Consider the following 24,266-nt stretch of genomic DNA (forward strand, 5'->3'; position numbering starts at 1 on the left):
TTGTTGTATTGTTTGTGCTAACCTAATAAATAATTTCTATAACATGCCAAATAATATTTATTAATACGTAATAAGGAACTGCTATGTTTTTAAGGATAACGCTACTTTGAGGACTTTTCCGTGAAGCTATTTATGAAGATATTTCATGTCCATAATAAGAAATTATTTATAACTTTTATTGGTTTCTTTCTGAGGGTGGGCTCTAGGCTTGTGCGTGGGTAATGAGGCGGATGATAGTTTTGATAATAACAACTCATTGATACGTGACGAACTGCAATGTTTTCAACGTTACGGTACATCAAGGACTTTATCGTGAAACTACTTAAGTTTATTATACTTGAATAATACTTGATTTGTTTCCGTAAATTTATTTATTTTAGTGGTTTGAATAAGCTCTATTTTCTTTCTATTGACATGTCTGCTGTACCTAGTTGTTCGAACTCACTGCCGGCGCACAAGTTGTTCTTTGCCGGTAGTGCCATTTTGTAAGTTAGAATATTTATTTTATCAATCTGTATTATTTAATGGTAAACAAATTACTTAATTTAAATACTAATTACTTAATTTGAATACTATTTAATGTGCATAATGTGAAGTATTTAAATACTAATTACTTAATTTGAATATATTTAATTTGCATAATGTGAAGTTGAAAAGAGTTTTGTTTGGGTGTTGCAGGTTCGCTGATAGAGCCGCCAAGCGAGACGGCGATCTCGGCCGCGCTGGAGCGACTGCGGCTGGCTGGAGCCGTCGACGCCGACGGGTCGCTTACGCCGTTGGGATGTCACTGCGGTCAGCTGCCTGTCGACATCAGGTTCGCATATTCTACATCTACATCATTATTAACCATCAATCACATCTCTAAACAGAAATGATTTGAGGATATAATTTGCAGGATGATCCCATCTAGGAAAACTAGTAACATTTTCATGAAAATTTATACAAGGTTTAATTGAAGTTGTATCTCACTCTGATTAATTCCAATCTGATTTTACGACTCACACTGAGAATTTATACAAGGTTTAATTGAAGTTGTTTCTCACTCTGATTGATTCTAATCTGATTTTACGACTCACACTGGCGCACAAGGAATTTCCCTACTGCCGGTTTTTTTGCGTCACCTACTGTATACGTAGGAGAATAATAATTAATAGACCACTAGCTTACCCGGCGAACTTCGTACCGCCAAAAAGTCAATGTATCTCATGTCACACTTGACTTTATTTGATGAATCATGAAATTTATCTGACAATCAATATTTTCATTTACATCTCAATACGGACTTCTTATGTGCTTAGTCATACAGAATTTATTATTCCGAAAACATATTCTTCTCAATCAATTGGTATAGTGAGGTCCACGTTATAATGGCAGTGGTTAAATATAGAAGAATAGTGATGCCGATTCTCTGCATTAATTAATTAAATTTCTCCACTGTCAAAAACATAATTGGCATCGTTGTGGACCTAGAAAAGGATAGTACCACCGGCTTTGTCGAATGATAGACAAGGATAACAAAACCAAAGTTGATCAAATACTGTCATTATAACGTGGACCTCACTATAGTAATATCTATCAGAAAAGTGTTGAATTGAAAAATTAAATTAGAAATTGAAGAAGTTTCGGCAATAGCCTGTTTTTTCTTTCCTGATTGTTGTATTGTTTGTGCTAACCTAATAAATAATTTCTATAACATGCCAAATAATATTTATTAATACGTAATAAGGAACTGCTATGCTTTTAAGGATAACGCTACTTTGAGGACTTTTCCGTGAAGCTATTTATGAAGATATTTCATGTCCATAATAAGAATTATTAATAACTTTATTGGTTTCTTTCTGAGGGTGGGCTCTAGGCTTGTGCGTGGGTAATGAGGCGGATGATAGTTTTGATAATAACAACTCATGATACGTGACGAACTGCAATGTTTTCAACGTTACGGTACATCAAGGACTTTATCGTGAAACTACTTAAGTTTATTATACTTGAATAATACTTGATTTGTTTCCGTAAATTTATTTATTTTAGTGGTTTGAATAAGCTCTATTTTCTTTCTATTGACATGTGCTGTACCTAGTTGTTCGAACTCACTGCCGGCGCACAAGTTGTTCTTTGCCGGTAGTGCCATTTTGTAAGTTAGAATATTTATTTTATCAATCTGTATTATTTAATGGTAAACAAATTACTTAATTTAAATACTAATTACTTAATTTGAATACTATTTAATGTGCATAATGTGAAGTATTTAAATACTAATTACTTAATTTGAATATATTTAATTTGCATAATGTGAAGTTGAAAATAGTTTTGTTTGGGTGTTGCAGGTTCGCTGATAGAGCCGCCAAGCGAGACGGCGATCTCGGCCGCGCTGGAGCGACTGCGGCTGGCTGGAGCCGTCGACGCCGACGGGTCGCTTACGCCGTTGGGATGTCACTGCGGTCAGCTGCCTGTCGACATCAGGTTCGCATATTCTACATCTACATCTACATCATTATTAACCATCGATCACATCTCTAAACAGAAATGATTTGAGGATATAATTTGCAGGATGATCCCATCTAGGAAAACTAGTAACATTTTCATGAAAATTTATACAAGGTTTAATTGAAGTTGTATCTCACTCTGATTAATTCCAATCTGATTTTACGACTCACACTGAGAATTTATACAAGGTTTAATTGAAGTTGTTTCTCACTCTGATTGATTCTAATCTGATTTTACGACTCACACTGGCGCACAAGGAATTTCCCTACTGCCGGTTTTTTTGCGTCACCTACTGTATACGTAGGAGAATAATAATTAATAGACCACTAGCTTACCCGGCGAACTTCGTACCGCCAAAAAGTCAATGTATCTCATGTCACACTTGACTTTATTTGATGAATCATGAAATTTATCTGACAATCAATATTTTCATTTACATCTCAATACGGACTTCTTATGTGCTTAGTCATACAGAATTTATTATTCCGAAAACATATTCTTCTCAATCAATTGGTATAGTGAGGTCCACGTTATAATGGCAGTGGTTAAATATAGAAGAATAGTGATGCCGATTCTCTGCATTAATTAATTAAATTTCTCCACTGTCAAAAACATAATTGGCATCGTTGTGGACCTAGAAAAGGATAGTACCACCGGCTTTGTCGAATGATAGACAAGGATAACAAAACCAAAGTTGATCAAATACTGTCATTATAACGTGGACCTCACTATAGTAATATCTATCAGAAAAGTGTTGAATTAAAAAGAATAGATAGGTTAAATAAGTGTTTCAAAGATGAATTTAATGTTTTCATAGTTGTTGATTGTGAACAGATAGTCCAGGAAATATGCGATGTACGATGAATTACACAGAATTCCATATTCTTTCCATCTTCCATTTTAGGATGAATATAAGCTAAGCTAAATTCGAAAAAAAATAATTTAGTCTGTCATTCTTCAGTAATTAATGAATGCAATATGAACAACTCTATTTCATGGGATGAATAATTTTTTCCAACATTTTCCAGTTTCTCAATGATAGGGGAGTGATATTTATTTGTATAGGTCTTCTAAGGAATGATTATCTAAGCTGGTACCAATCAACTACACTAACTTGAACTCCAAACTACCGTTTTAATAACAGTACACAATTTATCATAGTGTGAGTTGAGAGTTAGTCGAGGATGATGAAGAAGAAGAAGAAGATGATGTTCCTATATTTTAATAGGTCTTAATTGTACGGTATTAAGGCAAATTAAGAATTTGATTTGTTTTATTTGCATTCTGTTGTTTTATTAATTGTTCTATGATATACCACAATACAATACAATACGTTTTAGACATACTTATATCAAAATTCGGAGAGGGAACAGTTTTGGGCTAGGCCTGTTGGTTCTTTTCTGATCATATATTTGATCTGTGTTTAATGAAATGTGAATAAATAAATAAATAGATCTGAGAAATTAAATACTGTTTTCTACGAGTGACATGCTTATAAAGTGCTAATGTATGATTATGTAATTGTTGTATGTTGTGTAATTATGTGTTGTATGATTGTAGATTGGCGAAACTGCTTCTCTATGGTGCCATCTACTGCTGCCTCGACTCGGTGCTTACGATGGCCGCCTCTCTATCCTACCGCTCTCCATTCATATCGACGTTTCACAACCGAGCCACCTGCGATGCCAAGCGCAAAGAATTCACCACCGCCCACTCTGATCAGATCACCGTCCTCAAGGCATACAATGTCAGTCCCTTGCTTACTAAGTTTCATGCTTATTATATGCCGCATCCACATATTGGCCCAATGATGACCAATGACGACCAGTGCCTATGTGTGGATGGGTGGCTTGTCAACTGTCATATCTCTAATGAAAGTACTGATCACCTTCTGTACTAGTTGCCTAGTAACCAAATTAAATATTGTAACAAGTCTCCATTTTAGATTAGCTCTAGTTCACGTTTCTCGTTCTACTATTGCATTCAATTTATTCAATAATAGCCTTATTTAATCTACTTTATTCAATGATGAAATCAACGCTGGCCTTGATTGGGCACTGGTCACATTGCAGGCTGGGCCAGCGACTGGGCCAACAAGTGGATTAGGCATTAAACCTAGACGTAATAAGTGCTTTAACATAACAGCTTGAAAAATCACCATACTTTTTTCCAATCTCAAGAAATTTTTTGCCACCAGGTATCATCCTGTTTCGCCACTTTGAAAGTTCAATATTTTGTTCATTAAATAAACTTCGAAAGAGATACCACGGACTACAACCCAGAACGGTTTCCATCTATCTAATAATCCATAAAGCTGTCCAAAAGTCAAATAACTTATGTTAAATAATTAAATTGATTGATTCCACATTCTAAAACAAAAAACAAATTTGCATTAAAATGCAATGTGAATGTAATCTAAAGTTGGTAACAAAATTAGTCGGTTGTATAATTTTTCAATGCACTGAATAACCATTTAACGTTTCGAATAATATTGTTAAAATAAGTCCAAAATTTGTATTTGTTTTATTGAGTTTGTCGAGTGTACTAAAACTTACTCCTTGGAACAGTGGTACAGAATATATTCCATTGAATCACGGTTGAATGGAAACATTGTTTTTATTCACAATAAATTCTGGCAGTTTGAAGTGAATCTTACTATAGCGTTTCCAGGACTTGTTTAATCATTAATACTTATTTTTCAATTTTGTTAACATTTTCGGGAATTGCGCAAAATGTCAGCATTTTCGTTGAATGGAAATATTGATTTTATTCACAATAGATTCTGGCAGTTTGTAGTGAATCGTACTATAGCGTTTCCAGGACTTGTTCAATCATTAATTTTTTTTCAATTTTGTTAACATTGTCGGGAATGGCGCAAAACTTTTAGCATTAGTTGAATGGGAAGCATTTAATTTATTTTTAAAAAATTTGACCAGTTTAAAATGAATTTCAATGTATTGTTTTCAATACCTGTTCAATTACCAACAACGCTTTCACATACAACATTTATTTATTAATATTGTAGAAATCACTATAATCATAATGAAATTATGACCATGGAGGAAAAACTAGGCTGAGCATGTACCATTTCTCTCAATTTGTTTATGATAAGTTAATGTTGTCCATGGTAGTAGGTAGGTTATCTGCTTCGCCACTTAATTTTTGGTCCAAGTATAGTTTGAATAACATTTTGAATTTTGCAGTTTGACGTAGGAAATAGAATGTACTAAAGAAAACAATAAATTGAAAACTATGTTTTTCAACATTACTAATAGATAGCCACCTCTAATACTGTATTAGAGGTGGCTATGCTAATAGCCTTACTTAATTTAATTTAAGTTAGTTTCATGTTTTTACGAAAGTTTTATTATCAATTTATCCAAATTTTAAATCGTTTGTTTTATTCTAATTTAGATTTTCAGATTGTGATTTGGCATAGAAATTGAAATGCACATAACCTATGTATAATATTTGGACAAATTTAAACTAAATTAGAAATTTGAAGAAGTTTTGGGCTATAGCCTGTTTTTTCTTTTCCGATCTTTGTATTGTTTGTGCTAACCTAATAAATAAATAATTATGGTACATCAATGGCTGATGACCTTTAAATTTATTTATTCATCTATTCCATTGACAATCACAAATCTTAATTACAATATAATATGATTGGGAGAAGACAACAGGCATAGCCAAAAACTGTCTTCTCCCAATTTTTTTCAAATAAAAGTTTCAAAAAAGAAATTTGTTAACATTCAACAGGAATGGAGAGCCGCCAATGAGAAAAGCCCAGCACTCGGTCGCCGATTCGCGTACGAGAAGAACCTGTCGCTCCACACGCTCAGCCACCTGGCCGACGTCAAGCTGCAATTCCTCGAGCATCTCGTGGCCATTGGCTTCGTTGACTCCATCAACATCCCGGCCAAGTCACGGCGCCGATCTGGCCTTGACATCATCCCCGAGCTAACTGGTCAACAGGTTTGTCAACTTGCAGTTTGAACATAATTTCTATTTGAATATTTGTATGAATTTATTGTATCAAAGGAATAACATTTATTGGATTAAAGGAATAACACAATTTATTGGATTGATTGATCGAATTACTTTATTTATGCAGATCACAATATACAGGGTGATTCATAATTATGGTAAAATATTTTAATACGTGGTAGTAGAGGTAAAAATAAGAAAAAAAGTTCATATAAACATATATCCATAAACGCTTCATTAGCGAGCTATACAGGGTGAAAGATTTCGCCCGGAATTCAGTTCCTCTGGTGAAATACACCGATGCTGAATTTTTTGGGGACTAGTTTTTGAAAAACTTATGCTGGATTCATATGGAAAAATATCTGAAAAATTGAATAAAACTAGTCTAGATGCTGTAGTGTGAGTAGTTTTTGAGAAAAAAGTTGAAATATGCAAAAAATCTAAGTAGAAAAACACAGACTTCTACGTTTGATGCCCAATAACTTTCTTTAATGACCAGTAAACATATAATTTTTCGCAATAAAAATTGTAGAGAATTTAACTCTGAAAAGGATTATGTAAGCTGTGTAAACTAAATTCAAATAAAAGTTGAATAAAATGTATTCTTATGTAGTACATTACACCACAAAAATTTGCTGTTTTATGAGGAGAGAACTAATAACTCATAAGTTGTAGCTGATTGCAAATAAAATATTCGGTTTTTTAGGAAAAGTTTTTTTTATGAAAGTAGCATATCTAAATGACATTGAACTTCTACCAAAAGACCAGTAGATCATGCCATTTAGCCAGGGAGGAAGCTCGAACAGAAGTAGATGATCTCCTATGATTCCTGCCCAAATGTTTACTGAAAACTGATGTTGTGGAAGATTAGGATTGATGGCATGAGGATTCTCAGCTGCCCAAATATGTTGGTTGTGGTCGTTAACGATAGCTGTTCTTGTAAAGTGTGCCTCGTCGATAAATAAAACGGTTGTTGAAAAGTTTGGGTTAGCAAGTTTTACTAAAAACCATCGGCAAATACCAGCACGGAGAATACAGTCTCGTGGAAATAGAGTATGAACTTTCTGGATGTGGTATGGATGTAATTGTTGCTATTTTAGTATCCTCCAAATAATGGATTGATTGACATTAAACTGCACTGACAATTCTCTTGTGCTCTTCTCTGGATGTTCATAAATTTCATTAAGAACTTGTTCTTCTAACTCAACAGTCATAATAGATCGAGGTCTGCCTGCATAAATGTGCTCTTTGGATATCAAAGAATCTGTTTCAGACAGACGTTGATGAATAGTGGCAAAAAACCTTGAACTTGGACATACTCGGTTAGGAAAGTTCTCTTGATACAAACGTCTTGCTTCAGTACTATTGCAGTAGTGTCCAATTCCATACATTAAATGCATGTCAGCTAATTCGGAGTATGAATAATGTCTAAGATTATCTGCCATTTTTTTAAAGTTAACACTTACCACAAAAGCAAAGTGGAATGGTTACAAATAACTGGTTAATAGATTAAACAAAAAACACAGCGCGGTTACAGTAGGCCTAACTTACAATTTTTTTTTTTGTTCAACAGTGAGCCAAAATATTTCTGAAAATAATTTTCAGCTGATAATTTCTTTTAAATATTTTCTTAATTGAAACATAATAAATCAGCTGTTTTGGAACAGCTGTTATTAAAATCCATGTTTTATTTGCAATCAGCTACAACTTATGAGTTATTAGTTCTCTCCTCATAAAACAGCAAATTTTTGTGGTGTAATGAACTACATAAGAATACATTTTATTCAACTTTTATATGAATTTAGTTTACACAGCTTACATAATCCTTTTCAGAATTAAATTCTCTACAATTTTTATTGCGAAAAATTATTTGTTTACTGGTCATTAAAGAAAGTTATTGGGCATCAAACGTAGAAGTCTGTGTTTTTCTACTTGGATTTTTTGCATAGGCCTATTTCAACTTTTTTCTCAAAAATTACTCACACTACAGCTTCCAGACTAGTTTTATTCAATTTTTCAGATATTTTCACATATGAATCCAGCATATTTTTTTCAAAAACTAGTCCCCAAACTGTTCAGCATCGGTGTATTTCACCAAAGGAGCTGAATTCCGGGCGAAATCTTTCACCCTGTATAGCTCGCTAATGAAGCGTTTATGGATATATGTTTATATGAACTCTTTTTCTTATTTTTACCTTAACTATTACGTATTAAATTATTTTACCATAATTATGAATCACCCTGTATATAGACTTATAAGCAGATGAATAGGCTACAACATTAAACACTTTTGATAAATTAAAAGGTAAGTATACATTTGAGAATATTAAACAATACAAGATATAATTTAATTTAAAATTACATACTATGATATAATATTGTTTGTATCTAAACGAATTGGCGGAGTCTTGAACAGCTAAGTGTTTATTCTTTGAAGAAGACAACCAAAACTATCAACCCCCTAACACTACCAAAAGTAAATTAGTCTCAGTTTGAATCTTGAAGTTGATATCTATAATAATTTAAGTAAAAATATGAATTTTTAGAGGAAAAGTACAAAAAATTGAAAATTAAAAACTGGAGCATGATCATATTTGGTGCAAATTGAAGCGGCAAAAAATATTCAAAAATAATTATTATTAAACGAAATTCCAATTAAATGCTGTGAAACACCCCGAAGACTTCTGCTACTGAAAATATTGACAACAGGGTAAACAGCGAGATGGAAATTCGATTAGCTCTACTATACAAATTATTCAAAAATAATTTACTGCCTTTTTTAGGTTGACATAAAGTTGAGGATCGATTCTCAAACTAGGCAAACCACTGCTGACTCAATCATTAGTAGCCTATCTCCAGATCTTATTTTATCTCCAGATCTATAATAGAATCATTAGCCTCAAGTAGGACTTGAATTGTATTTTCATAAGCTCAAAAGTGCATAATCATGTAAAATAATCATAATCAAGTAAAAAATTTAATTAATCGTATATAATTATAAAGTAAACAATCCAATTATTTCAAAGTTTTCTTCTTACTTTTGAAACTTTCTTGCATCATCATTTTCTATTTAGTTGTTTTTATTCATTGACTGACAACTTTTTTATCTCATTTCGTATTTATAGGTTGGATTGTACCTTCAAGTTGAATCCCAAAGTTAACATCTATTTGAATTAACAAAACTTGAAGAAGGGTGTAACATTTGTATAGTGGATTCAAGTAAGTACTTGACTTCAAGTTTGCAAAATTCATTCATTTTATACAAAACTCAAATTCAAGTAAACTTGACTAAAGTAAACGCAGCTTAAGCCTTAGATGAAATGACTAGATGCAACAATTTGCTGAGATGAGTTTGTGTTTAGTGGAATAAGAACGGGTCGAACAACCGACTGCTGGCCTCCGTGCTCTGTGCCGCACTCTTCCCGAACGTGGTGCGTGTGATGACCGCCGACCGCACTTTTGTGCCAAGTGCCGGGGGCGCCGTGCCTAAGGTGCCGCAACTTCACGAACTTAGGTTCACCACCATCCAAGGCGATCAGGTCAGCTATCACACTTATTCAATAACTAAATACCATCTCCTCATTTATAAATTACTAATTTAATGAATTCTCCTTATCCAATGACCCTACTTTTTAAGATATTATCGAAAATTAAAAAAATACGTAGTACATGTATTGCGTTATCATAACGTGTTTTATCACTCATTTGACTCGTATCAAATGTGGAAAGTGGTTTCTCAAAAACTAGTTTTTCATCCTATTATATTAAGCTAGCAATTTCTGTATTTTTATATCTGGTTATTTATATTTATATCTGGTTATTTATGTTCAACAGATCTCGAAAACGGCTCTAACGATTTTCACGAAATTTGGAACATAGTAGGTTTATGATATAAAAATTCGATTATTATTATTATGATTGTTTCTGTCCATAATGTGAACCACACTGGTGGTCACAGATAGACAAGTCATTAACCGTAAAAGAAAAAACATACACTCAAGGCAAGAGCATTCATCAAGTAAAATACCGCTCCAAAGCAGCACTTTCACAACTGAAAAACTCATTCAGCGCATAAAACGGGTGATCCTCAAGGAACAGCCTCAACTTTCTCCTCAGGCTTGCCAGTGGCAGAGTCCCCGCTGTAATGGGTAGCTTGTTGATGATCTTCCCCACCATGTAAGCCGAACTAACCTGCGTTCTCCCAAGCCTGCAATAAGGGAGGTCGAGCCTATTCCTAGATAGGGTATTATGCCCATGGACATCACCCCTTGTAGGCAGGACACCCACCTCCCCAACTGCCCCAATCACAGACCTGAAAATGAAGAGGCCAACCACAGTCAAAATACGCTGCTTAACAAAGAGTGGCCTACAAGGGGGTAGGTATCCAGCACCACACAGAATTCTCACAGCCTTTTTTTTGTAGCAGCAAGACAGCCCCCACCACAGCAGCTCCACCCCAGAGTGTGATGCCATATGACATCACACTGTGGAAGAACGCATGGTAGCTCATACGGAGATATGCCTCGGGAACACAGCTCTTCAGGCTCCTCATCAGAAACAGGACTCAGTTCAACCTGCAGCAGATTGCACTAGGTCTCATCCTTGGAAAAACTCGCTGAACGACATTAAAAGGATAATTCATCCTTGGCTGAAACAGCTGAGACTTTCGTCGTCTGTGGATAGTAAAAAGTGAGCGAGTGATTCTGTGAAAAATCAAAATATCGCATCCTCAATTTATCCAAAATATCGCAAATTCATAAGCTGACGTATACCTAGCTGTAAAATATAAACACGATCATTTTAGAGAATTGTGTTCTGTTTATCAATAAATAAAAATAACAAGCGAAGCTCGGTGCCCCGATATTGTTTTATAATTTGACTCATGTCAAATGTAGAAAAGTAATTTATCAATTTATTTTTGCATAGTCCTTTCATGTGTTTGTATGCAGCTGTATAAACTTCGGTGTTCAAACTATCAGGTATTTAAATTTTTTGTATTTCTTGAAATGTATGAATATTAAGGGTATTTATTTTTATTTATAAAGTACCCTTTTTTGAAGAAGTTTTTAATCTAAAATAACAGATTAAAAACAGCTAGATTCAATGTTTCACATCATGTTTAGGTTTAAAAAATAAATTTCAAATAAACTTTTTACTAATATTTTTGTATTGCCTTTGCATGAGCTCAAGAAAGACATATAAAACCAACTGAATCATTCTGTATAAAATATTAAGATCTTATAAACACTATTTTGATTTCAAAATTGCACATAGCGTTCATTATGTCGCTTACATCATATTCAACTCTTTTATATAACACTCTTTTATATAACACTCGTTGCTCTTGGCAAAACGACATGCTTACATTATCATACACAAAATAATACTGCAGACCTGTTGTAACCTGTACACATTAAGATGCATACAGATATACGCGCCTCCAACACGCTCCGCACTCGCTCCACGCATGCTCCGCACTCGCTCCACAATCGCTCCGATCATGAACGTTACGGGAGATGTTAGCTCTTCTCGCGTTCCACTCTTGCTCCCCGGTCAGTCATCAATCGATCTGCTCGAGTGACGTTCGATTGCGGAGCAGAGCGAAAGTCTGTACGCACCTTTAAATAACTCAACATATGTTATTTATACTTGCATAGTGATGCTATCTTGCGGTGGCCACACACCGAATATAGGAACCTCACTTTCTACAGAGATATTTATTTTGATGTGCGTGAGATAATAAACACTCAGTATAACTGAATTATAAAATTTATTATTGTGATAAAAGCTTCACAACTACTGAATCTATAGCGAGATTGACTTCAAACTGTTAGAATTCCTTATTATTTGAATCACTATTGACCAAAGTTTTCGTCGAATTTGAAGCGAATCTCACTATAGTGAATTTGTGTGAATTGCTGTTGCAAATCTGAATCCTACTTAGAAAAATGATGATGTTTGTATTGGGTTGCAGGTGCAGATCCACCCGTCATCGGTGAACCACGGCGTTTGCGACTTTGGCTGGTCGCCGTTCGTTGTATTCCAGGAGAAGGTGCGCACTGCACGCGTGTTCGTTCGCGACACGTCCGTCGTGCCGGCCATCGCACTGGCGCTCTGCTCCGGATGTCCGCTCCAGGCCAAGCTGCACTCTGGCGGCCAACTCTTACTCTCGCTCGCCGACTCCGCCATACTCTTCAGTGTGGAGAACAACGAGGTCAGACTATTACAATAGAGAAAAAATAACATAACAAGATATTTAGGATTTTCGTTCAATATTAATTATAACAAGATATCTCATGGTATGGGTCGTTTATGTTCTAAATTTGACTGTTAAGGCTGTTCGGAACACTTTTTTTATTTAAATTGGATAATCTTTTCCAATATAATCCTATTATATTAAGCGAGCAATTTCTGTATATTTATATCTGGTTATTTATGCTCAACGGATCTCGAAAACGGCTCTAACGATTTTCACGAAATTTGGAACATAGTAGGTTTATGATATAAAAATTCGATTGCACTGGGACTCATTCTTGGGAAAACTCGACATTAATAGGATAATTCATCCTTGGCTGAAACAGCTGAGACTTTCGTCGTCTGTGGATAGTAAAAAAGTGAGTGAGCGAGTGAGTATGTGAAAAATCGAAATATCGCATCACCGAAATTTATAAGATGACATACAGCCATGTGTAAAATATAAACACGATCATTTTAGAGAATTGTGTTCTGTTTATCAATAAATAAAAATAACGAGCGAAGCTCGGTGCCCCGATATTTGTTAAAATCATTCTTAAGCTGCGTTTACACCAAAGTTATTAGCAAAATCTATAAGGATTAAGTTATTAACATTTTGTCATCTTGCTTATTGTATATGTTTTCTTGCTTAAGAGTAAGAAAACGTGGCAACTGAAATTTTTAAGTGGTCTAATAAGCGAGTTATGGGTTGTTGAAATGCTAACTCCGTTTTCTTTCCAGATCATAAACGGTTTCGAATTTTCCATTGGTTTTTTAATGCATTCAGTATATCATTGGCTTTGTTCTAATATGCGTTTTTTCGCGATTAATGCCAAAATAAACAAGTTATCGAATTTACAAAAATGTTACTTTTTTATTTATGAACGATATGGGGAATAAAATGTTTTAGTTTGGTAAGATTCATTTTTTGAATTTTCAAGAGAATTTCTGTTAATATAGTCGTTACCGTTTATGATCTGGAAAGAAAACGGAGTTAGCACTTCAACAACCCATAACTCGCTTATTAGACCACTTGAAAATTTCAGTTGCCACTTTTTCTCACTCTTATAATGATATTAACAATTACATTGAAAAAGATTATCCAATTTAAAAAGTATACTGAACAGCCTTAAGTCAAGCCGATAGTCCGAATCTGCCTTACTATTCAGTGTGGAGAATAAATGGGTGAAACTATTACCGTACCATAGAGAATAGATAGCATAACGAGATATTCCATGGTATGGGTTGTTTATGTTCTAAATTCCACTGTTAACTCTAGTCGATAGTCCGAATCTACCTCACTATTCAGTATGGAGAACAACGAGATGAAACTATTACCGTTCAATAGAGAAAAACGAGATATCCCAAGGGTATGGGTCGTTTATGCTCTAAATTTCACTGTTAACTTGAGCCGATAGTCCGACTCTGCTATACTTTCCAGTGTCGAAAACAACGAGGTCAGACTGTCACTTGTCATCTATAGTAGAATTGAAACAACCTCCGACTTGGAGGGATTTGCGGAGCAGAGAAATGGAGGGAGATCAGCCAATCAGGGTGGTCACTAACCTTAACATGATAAACATGCATGTTTATCATGCACACACACAAATATTCATCATGCATGCTTTGTCATCAGCGAAAGGCTTCTAACATAGAGTAAACAACCAATAACAATGAAGAAACCTAAATATAACAGCGAAGAAAAAATAAATATAAAATATTGGAGATAACCTCAAAAAAGATTTGATCGAAGCTCGAAGCGTTTCGCTGTGATGACACAACAATGTATTTCGAATGTGCATCATGCATGTTCTACCGTTAGTGGCCAGCCTGTCAGTGATAAATATAGTCACAGGAAGATAAGCAGTTTCCAAGTTGACGATCAGATTCAGTCGATGCAGTGCTTTCAGAGAGGAAACTAGGTTTACGCGTCATGACGTGTTGAACACTCACTACTAAAGACTAAAGAACGCTGTCCGCTTTAGCACTGCAACTACGCCGTCGCTTTATCCTCTGCTCATTTTAGTTTTGGGGCCTGACCATGACTTCATATATACTTATATATTTATTTATTCATTGATAGATACAATATCATTCTCAACTATGAATGATTGGGAAAGTAATAACAGGCTTAAAGCCCAAAACTGTTCCTTTCTCAAATTTGGATAGAAATTGTCCTTAAATAGGTTATGTTTATCACTTCATAAATTTTGTCCAAAATAATTATATATAAACTGAATATAGGAGGTCCTGGCATAATATAAGTAGTTACTAATTCGCACAAACTTGTTTGACCGTGTATGGGGGCTGAACTCCTCTGAATACCATTATGAGTTAGAAATTAGTTTTTTGGTGGTTCGGAACCCACCTACCCACCCACTTGAAGCTGTAGGTCCAATCATCTATCATCATCATCCGTCTCATTATACTCGCACAAAATTCAATTTAGTATGTTGCTCCATTTAAAATCATATCAATGATGGCTTCTGCATACCACTACATTGACCAAGAAGGCTCAATTTCTATGTCAGTCAATAATATGAATTTCCTTTTGTTATTAAATAAAACTATAGTAAACGTAAATTTGAGAGGCGGGTGATGATGGTCCCATCTCTGAGTGAAATTGATGGATTTCATGTAGTAAAAATCTGGTGTGGCGCACTCACAAAAATTTCCTTGCCGTTATTAGAATTGATCACCTGACGCTAGTGTTCATGCGCATCACAAGTCTTCTTATAAACAAAGATCTAAGCCAGCTGGTGACAGGACAATAACGCTGGAGACATACGAAGTCTGATATCTCTTCATAGTGAATGATTTAATAGAATCAACAGTTTGCAATTGGATAATCACATTTTCTCGAATTTCGAGCTTAATTTCAATTTTAGGTGAAAATGTTACTGAACATTCATTGTAGAGATTTTTATGCTCAATCTTCTCCACTCAATTTTTTTTCTTTAAATTTTATCTGAAGCCTGATAATTGGGAAACTAAAATCGAACTTTGCATAGATGGGGCGGAGCTCCTGAAATTTTTACAGATATGGGACTTGTGGCACAATTGATAGAGCTTATCAATGACTATTCCAGGTATGAATTTAATCAAAATCGTTGGAGCCGTTTTCAAGAAAATCGCGAAAAATCCTGTTTTTGACAACATTTTCGCCATTTTAGCCGCCATCTTGAACTAAATTTGATCGAAATTGTTCGTGTCGGATCCTTATATTGTAAGGACCTTAAGTTCCAAATTTCAAGTCATTCCGTTAATTGGGAGATGAGATATCGTGTACACAGACGCACATACACACACACACACACACACACACACCACACACACACACCACACACACACACACACACACACAACATATATATAGATATATATATATATATATATATATATATATATATATATATTATATATATATATATATATATACAAATACCCAAAAACCACTTTTTCGGACTCAGGGGACCTTGAAACGTATAGAAATGTAGAAATTGGGGTACCTTAATTTTTTTTCGGAAAGCAATACTTTCCTTACCTATGGTAATAGGGCAAGGAAAGTAAAAAAGTTAGTACTTGCTTTGTTTTTGTTAACATTTTTAAATGTCATCATAACCTGACTTCTTATTAAAAATATGTTTATTCAAGATTTTTCAAATTCAGTCATACATTTATGTAAATTTCACATTTTCACATTTAAGTAGAAAAGCATAATAAAAATAAAAAACGATTAGCACCAATTCAAGCCTTTACTGAACCGTTGTAATTGGACAAGTGACGAGTATTTGTTTGTTTCTTTCTAAAACGTAAATAAAACCTGATCTATATATATAAAAGCGAAATGGCACTCACTCACTGACTGACTGACTCACTCACTCACTCACTCACTCACTCACTCGCATAACTAAAAATCTACCGGACCAAAAACGTTCAAATTTGGTAGGTATGTTCAGTTGGCCCTTTAGAGGCGCACTAAGAAATCTTTTGGCAATATTTTAACTCTAAGGTTGTTTTTAAGGGTTTAAAGTTCGTCTTTTAGCATGTATATTCTTCTTCTCCCAATCTCTTAATTATAATTGAAATTTCCATATCATATGTTACTATAGAACTATAATCTAGATAGAGTACCTCTTCGAAACAGTTGTTAACTGGCAACTAAATTAATAATTTTGTCAGGTTGGCATTAAGTTGAGTTGACTTTGTTAGGTTGGCACCAAGTTGAAGATTTAAATGCATTTATCGCGGAAAAATTGATTGGGCACTGCTACTTCAATCCTGGGAATATTATATTACTAGCCGTCAGGCTCGCTTCGCTCGCCATATCCGTTTAGCCAGACGTTTAGTCTGGACCCCCGACTGGATTGCTCTAACATATGATAAAAATGCTCAAATGAAAAATGCAGGCGAGCGAAGCGAGCCTGCTGATCTCATTCTTGGACGATCCAGTCGGGGGTCCAGGGGGCGGAGCCCCCTGGCTAGACGGATATGGCGAGCGAAGCGAGCCTGACGGCTAGTTTTAAAATAAAATTGTCATCTCCAATATTTGGAATAACACATGTAATCAAAGCTTGAAATTTACCAATTTCACTCAGAGATGGTGCCACCATCACCCGCCTCACCAATTTGCGTTTACTACAGCATTATCAATTATTACAAATGATATTTTGGAGGAATTTAAAGTGTATGACATGTTAACTAAGTTATAAATTGTGAATTTATAATGAATCATCATAAAAATGGATTGGCAATATGAGAATAATTTATTATTCATGGTATAGATAATGTCAAATCAAATCAAAATAAATTCATTTCCCAGAATGTTACATACAGAAATGAGTTACAGTACAATGATATAAAGGAAACCCCCTACTAGACTATGTATTAAAGAATTGATAACCATGAATTAGGTTTTTTGGAGTAGATGACTACATTGGAGTTGATGAACTATGATTGATTTGGAAGAAAATAATGAAGGACCCGATTTCCATCCGGATAATACATTTTTGTGAAACACTGTTCATCGAATTCACTTTTAGCTATTTATTCTGTTGTCAATATTCGTAGAAGCGAGAGTCTTGATTTCACCGCATATGAATAATTGTAATATCCTCTTTACTTCTCTCCATCAATTGATAATTTAAAATGTTTCCATTTTTTAACTTACAGCTGATGATGTGTGAGCACACACGAAATCATGCTCCTGTAAAATATTAATTTTAATTTTTATTTAAATAAAGTGCATTTTTCATATTTGATTTTACTTTATAGCATTATTTTGGAGTAATTGATTGTGAAAGTAATAGAGCAACTGATTTTAACATTTGACAGGTGGCGGAACTCCTACAAGCCATACAGCGGGAGCTCGGCAAAATCTTGGAGGAAAAAATAAGGAATCCCAGCCTTAATCTCCTAAATTACGCAAAGGGGTGTAAAGTTATAGATGCTATTATTGACGTCGTTTCAAGGAGTTGACAAGAAGTGGATTCTGTGGTTGTTACTTTACTGACACTAATTCAAATTCAAATTTTATTTATTCAAACTCACAATATTCACATTCAGAATCAATAAGAAAAACAAAACACTCAGCTCAGTAAGATAAAAAATAATTAATGGAAGATTAATAAAATAAATACTGGTATGTTTTATTAGATATACGGTAAATTTGTGAATCGGAATAAAAAATACTACCTGCTGGAAGTATACAATACTCCACGTTTGCAAGCAGGAATGAATATCATTCATTCTATTCTATTCTATTATATAGTGAATAGTGATTCATTCACTATTCTGACTATTGCACTGAAAATATATAACTTATGATATGACAGGTATCGGTGCGTACAGATATACGCGCCGCGAACATGAGCAATTCACTTTTAATCAGCTGACTATATCTGTATTTTTACAGAAACGGTAAGATACAGTTATAAAAAGCTTGGCATCAGCTGAATAAAAGTGAATTGCTCATGTTCGCGGCGCGTATATCTGTACGCACCTTATGAAGCGATAACCAACTTCTTTCTGAATTTGTTACTTTTTAGTAAAAAAATCATAATTTTTATTCTGCCCTCCTAAGTGCCCTCAGGAAATTGTCATTTTGGATAGAGAGGTTTTACTTCAACTCTATCCCGCACCAAATAACATATTTTTTATGTTTTTCTCCTACTAATCATATTGAATAGGGTATCTATAACTAATTATCATGTGAAAAACTCAGAAAAGAAATCCTTTTGTAATATTCAGGAGATACGACTTTTTGGGCTAAGTAACTGCATTGAAGTTTTATGTAAAACTATGTAAGCAATAATAATGTAAGCAATAAAATTCATATTATAGAAGTAGGAGTTCCTTTAGAAACCACTTTAAAAATACATTATAGTGGAAAATATTGTATTAGAGAAAATAATACATTAGGAGTGAAAAATCTTTTATTACAAATGATATATTAGGAGTGAAAATCTTGTATTACAACATAAAACATTCACTTTTAAAATTATCAATATAAAAAATCAATACTGTTATAAATTTATGATGACATTATTCAACATTCTGGTAGGTTTTCCCAAAACTTGAGACGGTTCTAAACACTTTGAATACTAAAAAAATCTAATTTGAATCTCTATTACATCTTAAATAATTAATTATAAAATAATAAATGATCAATTATAAAACTTGCAAATATTATAAAGCCCGTGAAATTTGTAAGCAAACTTCACTTAAACTAAATACTAAAAACTGACTATAGCATATCAGTGTCAGCTGAGTTGAGACTCCACCACATATCGGCGCCATTTTACCTAGATTTTCACACAGGCGCAGGTCCGGTATTTAGGAGGTCCTGCAAGAAACAAGGTGCTATTAGTTCGATGTGACTAGTTTTGATAGAATAATATGTTGATTGTTATCGGAATGGGATGCTGATTCTCTACATCAGACTACAATAAGACGTATTTTTTTCAAGGCTAAAAAAAACTTGATGATTTTTTTCAAAGTTTTTTGATTTGTATATTATGAAGCTATCAAAATGAAAAAGTTTTCTCAAGAAGACATTTTTTCCTATCATTAATTTTTGAGATATGAGCGCCTAAAGTTTAATTTTTTGGGACAGAAAATTTCAAATTCGGTAAGAGATAAATCCATGAGATTCAGAGGATAAATTCTTCAGGGTATTATTGATTGAATAAAACAAAAATTTTCTGAAAATATCAATTTTTGAGAATGTTATTCAATTTACTAAAAATAACTTTCAGTTTAGTTATTTTTGGTCATTTTTGGTAAATTGAATAACTTTCTCAAAAATTCATATTTTCATTTATTTTTTTTTTTGTTTTTAATCATCAATACCATGAAGAATTTATCCTCTGAATCTCATGGATTTATCTCTTACCGAATTTGAAATTTTCTGTCCCAAAAAATTAAACTTTAGGCGCTCATATCTCAAAAATTAATGATAGGAAAAAATGTCTTCTTGAGAAAACTTTTTCATTTTGATAGCTTGATAATATACAAATCAAAAAACGTTGAAAAATATCATTAAGTTTTTTTTTAGCCTTTGTACAGCCTTAACAGAATTCTCATAGAGAATTATTAGAGTTTTTTGCTATAAATGAGTTCTTCAAGTAAAGTATGATATATTGTCTCTCCATTTTTCATATATTTTTGTCAGAGTATCTCTACTATACAGACTTTCTAGTCAGTTTTCTTAAACAACGTACAAAGACTATGAAGTATTACATAAATAAATTTGTAAAAATATGTAAAACATGTTTTATATACATGTTATATAAATAATGTATGGAACACATCTGTAAATAATGTAGAGTGTAAATTTATAAAGGAACTTGAAAATAGTGGAATTTGAATGTAATCAAAACTGCGTTGTTCTGTATAGAATTATACATAGGTATTCAGCAATAAACAGTTTAAATTTTGTATTATGAATGAAATTATAGGAATTATTGTGTATAAAGTTATATGAATCACTTTGAGGCATTTCCTCTGAATTTCAAGTATTGATTACCTAAATAGTTCATAGATATGTGTTCCTTAGTCATGATGAGCAATCTATAGTCTAGGTAAAATAAGTTGAGACTTGGCCCTCCATCCGAAGAAATTACAGGGTTGCCAAATCGTGTAAAATTGCAACTTCTCAAATTTCCAATTCAACGTCAGATTTGGTTGTAGAATATCATCTCTGATATCCTAGTAGTGCTAAGAAGGTTTTGTTTCAAAAGATAAGTAGGTGGAGAAAGCATGAAAGTTTCTCAGAAATAATTGAAATTATTTTTCAATGGTCAAACGTACTCGGAAGAACGTATTTTGGCCTCTCAGAAGTTTCAAAGTCAAGGATAGCGGCTGAATATGGTGTGATACCATATGCTATCAATGGCTGGGATCAACAAAAACAAAATACAGAATGATTGAAAAATTCAGCAACTGCAAGCCACATGATTATAGATAGTGAAAATTACAACCTCGCCTCGATTAATCCAAGGTTTAGTTACAGTCTTTCTATAGGCAATTAGCTGCTTGCGTTTGAAATAATTTAGTCAAATATCTTGTAAATTGACAGATTTACCATACAATTTGGTACACAATGCATACCATGTAGCCGCTCTAGTAACTTTAAAATTCCTTGGAAAAAAATACGATCTTCCGACTACTTTAAAAGAAATATTTTTGAAAAAATAATTTCAATGATTTCTAAGAGACTTTCTCGCTTTCACCACCCACTTATCTTTCGAAACAAAAAAGTTTCCATTACTTTGATATAAAATTATTACGCATTACGACGCCCTATGATTCTGAGAGAATTGATATTCAAAAGAAAAACTGATCTTCACGATGTTTCCAATTTTATATAAAAAAATATATACATTTTCTTTTCAATCCTTCAACCCTCAAACTTTTTTCAGCACAACTAGGATATCGGGGATGATATTTTCCAATTCTGACGTTGAATTGGTAAATTGAGAAAGTTGCAATTTTACACGAATTGGCAACCTTATAATTTCTTCGGATGGAGGAGGGCCAAGTCTCAACTTATTTTACACAGACTATAGTTTAAGTGAAAGGTTTCCAAAAACAATTGAAAAATGTTTGATAGGTTACTAACTTTATTACATTAAAATACTTGGAACAAAGTGATGGAAAAACCCGGACAAACGTTTGAATTAACTAATGTGGCTTGTGTAAAAACTTGAGTTAGCTTTACTGTGGAACACAAATTCCATGATGTTCCAATTTGAACACTTGCTTTAATATTTTGCTATTTATTCATGAAATTTCAATTAGAACATTGATATTACTGTACTGCACTTAATGTTTATGTGTTAGAAAATTATAATTATTTTTATAAAGTTTTAAGATGATGAAAAAATGTGAGAAATTTTCGAGTATCATTCTTTAGAATCATGGGATGTCTAAAGAGCGGGAGAATTGTCTAAATGCTTCTTCATTCATTTAAATAACTAATCCTCGTTTTCTATTAAACAACAAATTCAGTTTTCAATATCAAGTAAAATTCCATGCTTTTAAAACGTAATGTTCTCTGGTAAAATTAACTTGACAATGATTATCACATCAAAAATAGTAATACTACTCTTTACGTTGTCTTTTTTCTTTAGGGTTACTTTTAATATAAATTTCAGTAGGCCTACCCTTTTAAATTATTTTGTCACAACATGTTTCGGGCATTAATGTCCGATGTTAATGTTGTGATAGAATAATTTAAAAGGGTACCTACTGAGATTTATATTTTTATTTAAACTCTTCACGTTCTTTTGACTAAAATAACTTTGATCATTTTTAGCGTAATTTTATAAAATATGAAATAACTTTTTATTATAAATTTTTTTTAAATTTTATTTTTGAAATTTTTTTATTATAAACACTTAATTTTTTTATATTTTGAAAAAAATGATTTCCTTTCTTATTCCCATCTCATGATATTAGGTGAATGATGCTCTTTGTTTTGTCAATACAATGGAATTACCTTATTCATTTGTTGTTATAGGAAATTTGTTGATAATGATAATATTGTTATAGTGGGTAAAAATGCAATAATAATGACGTGATATTTTATGTAATTATTGTCGTTTTGTAATATAACAAACAATGGTGGCTGAAATGTTCCTACAGTGTTATAAAATAGAAGAATTCGTACACATAATAAAAAATTGTTATTATTAAAATGTTCCCTATGCTTTGCTGCCGAGTAATTTATTTTCTTTCTCCCAATTCCAGATTATATATCAAGCAAAACATGTTGTGATTAAACATAATAGGCTTGCTAATTATAATTTTGCAAATATCACTTTAAAGCTCAATAATTCTGAAATCTTGAATTGAATGATTTAAAAGTAAGTTAGTACCGTTTTTCTTTGACTGTGGTATCATCTTATTGTAATAAACGAATGTACGGTAGTCGGTAGTTCACGATCTTGCCATTCATAACCAGTGTCTCAAGTCAGAAAAGTTTTCAAGGCGTAGGGAGCTTCATTTACTTGGAGGTTGAATTAAATAACGAAACATCTTGTTTGAAGCATGAAGCAAAGAGTATATTGAAATAGAGCATACTTCAGTATGCTACATACCTAACATATGAGAAGCAACCTCATATGCAAGAATAAGTTAGCTTACAAAACTGAAAATACATTGTGGAAGGATGAAGTGAGATATACAATCTCCAGAGAATGGGATGTGTATAGAGTGGAGAGGACCGAAAAGCGTGGAGGGCTGTAAGTAATGAGGCGGATAAAGTCCATTATGGGCTGTGTCAGTACCTAGCGCTGGAAAAATATCTCAAGTCTCAACTGACTTGAACTGAGTTTTATTATTCAAGCCTAATATAGAGTACGGTACCAACGTAGGCATAAGTATATTGAGAAATTTTGCTACAAGATCAATGACTTACGCGACAATCAATACCAAAATTATATAAGAGCTCAAAAGTGCTACGTCAGCTTCCTCTTGACTGGAAATTCATTTAATTTCAAATTTAATCACTTGGGCTATGCTCCTAGTCTGTTATATTTATTGAAACCCTTCTGAATAAATTTGAAATTTTTCAGTGCTTTATAAATAATTCAGAATTTTATTAGTACCGTATTGTAAATTAGTGAGAAATTAAAACATGGAATACGGTACGGCACTAAAAGTATTTTTCCATGGTTAAAAATATCATTCCCCTTAATTTCTGAAACTAAGAGATAAACTTAATTCCTGAGACTAATTTTGTTGAAATGAATATCATTTATCTCAAATCTCATTTAATCCATGATATTAGATTGGAATACGCATTGAATAAAGCATCTCAACCGGTACCGGCATTTATGATCTGCAGACGCTACACTTGTTTTTGATATCCGCGCTCGTTATCCCAATGCCTTCATGATGAGGCTATGGCCGGGAAGACAGACAGAGTGTACGCAGACTTTTCATACTTTTGAATTTAAAATTGAAAAACATTTCAAATTGAAAGAATACATATTTCTGAACAAAAAATTGTTGAGAATGTATCATATTCATCAGTTAAATTCAATGAAATAGCATTG

At 33.3% G+C, this 24,266-nt stretch overlaps 1 protein-coding gene across 2 annotated transcripts in view; it reads left to right on the forward strand.

Moving 5' to 3' along the window:
* LOC111051947 (putative ATP-dependent RNA helicase DHX57) overlaps positions 1 to 19,666 on the forward strand; it is a 54,107-nt gene extending 34,441 nt beyond the window's left edge. The window contains exons 16-22 of one of the 2 annotated variants that reach the window (XM_039437642.1): positions 679 to 814; positions 4,045 to 4,231; positions 6,244 to 6,459; positions 9,834 to 10,010; positions 12,446 to 12,685; positions 18,040 to 18,217; positions 18,492 to 19,666. In XM_039437642.1, coding sequence (XP_039293576.1) covers positions 679 to 814; positions 4,045 to 4,231; positions 6,244 to 6,459; positions 9,834 to 10,010; positions 12,446 to 12,685; positions 18,040 to 18,183 — 1,100 coding nt within the window. In that variant the 3' untranslated portion in view covers positions 18,184 to 18,217; positions 18,492 to 19,666. Of the gene's footprint in view, positions 1 to 678; positions 815 to 4,044; positions 4,232 to 6,243; positions 6,460 to 9,833; positions 10,011 to 12,445; positions 12,686 to 18,039 lie in introns of both variants that reach the window. The other variant, XM_039437641.1, reaches the window with a different exon arrangement.
* The last annotated feature ends 4,600 nt before the right edge of the window (positions 19,667 to 24,266 follow it).

The sequence above is a fragment of the Nilaparvata lugens genome, chromosome 11, assembly GCF_014356525.2.
Source record: "Nilaparvata lugens isolate BPH chromosome 11, ASM1435652v1, whole genome shotgun sequence".
NCBI classification, from domain to species: Eukaryota; Metazoa; Arthropoda; class Insecta; order Hemiptera; family Delphacidae; genus Nilaparvata; species Nilaparvata lugens.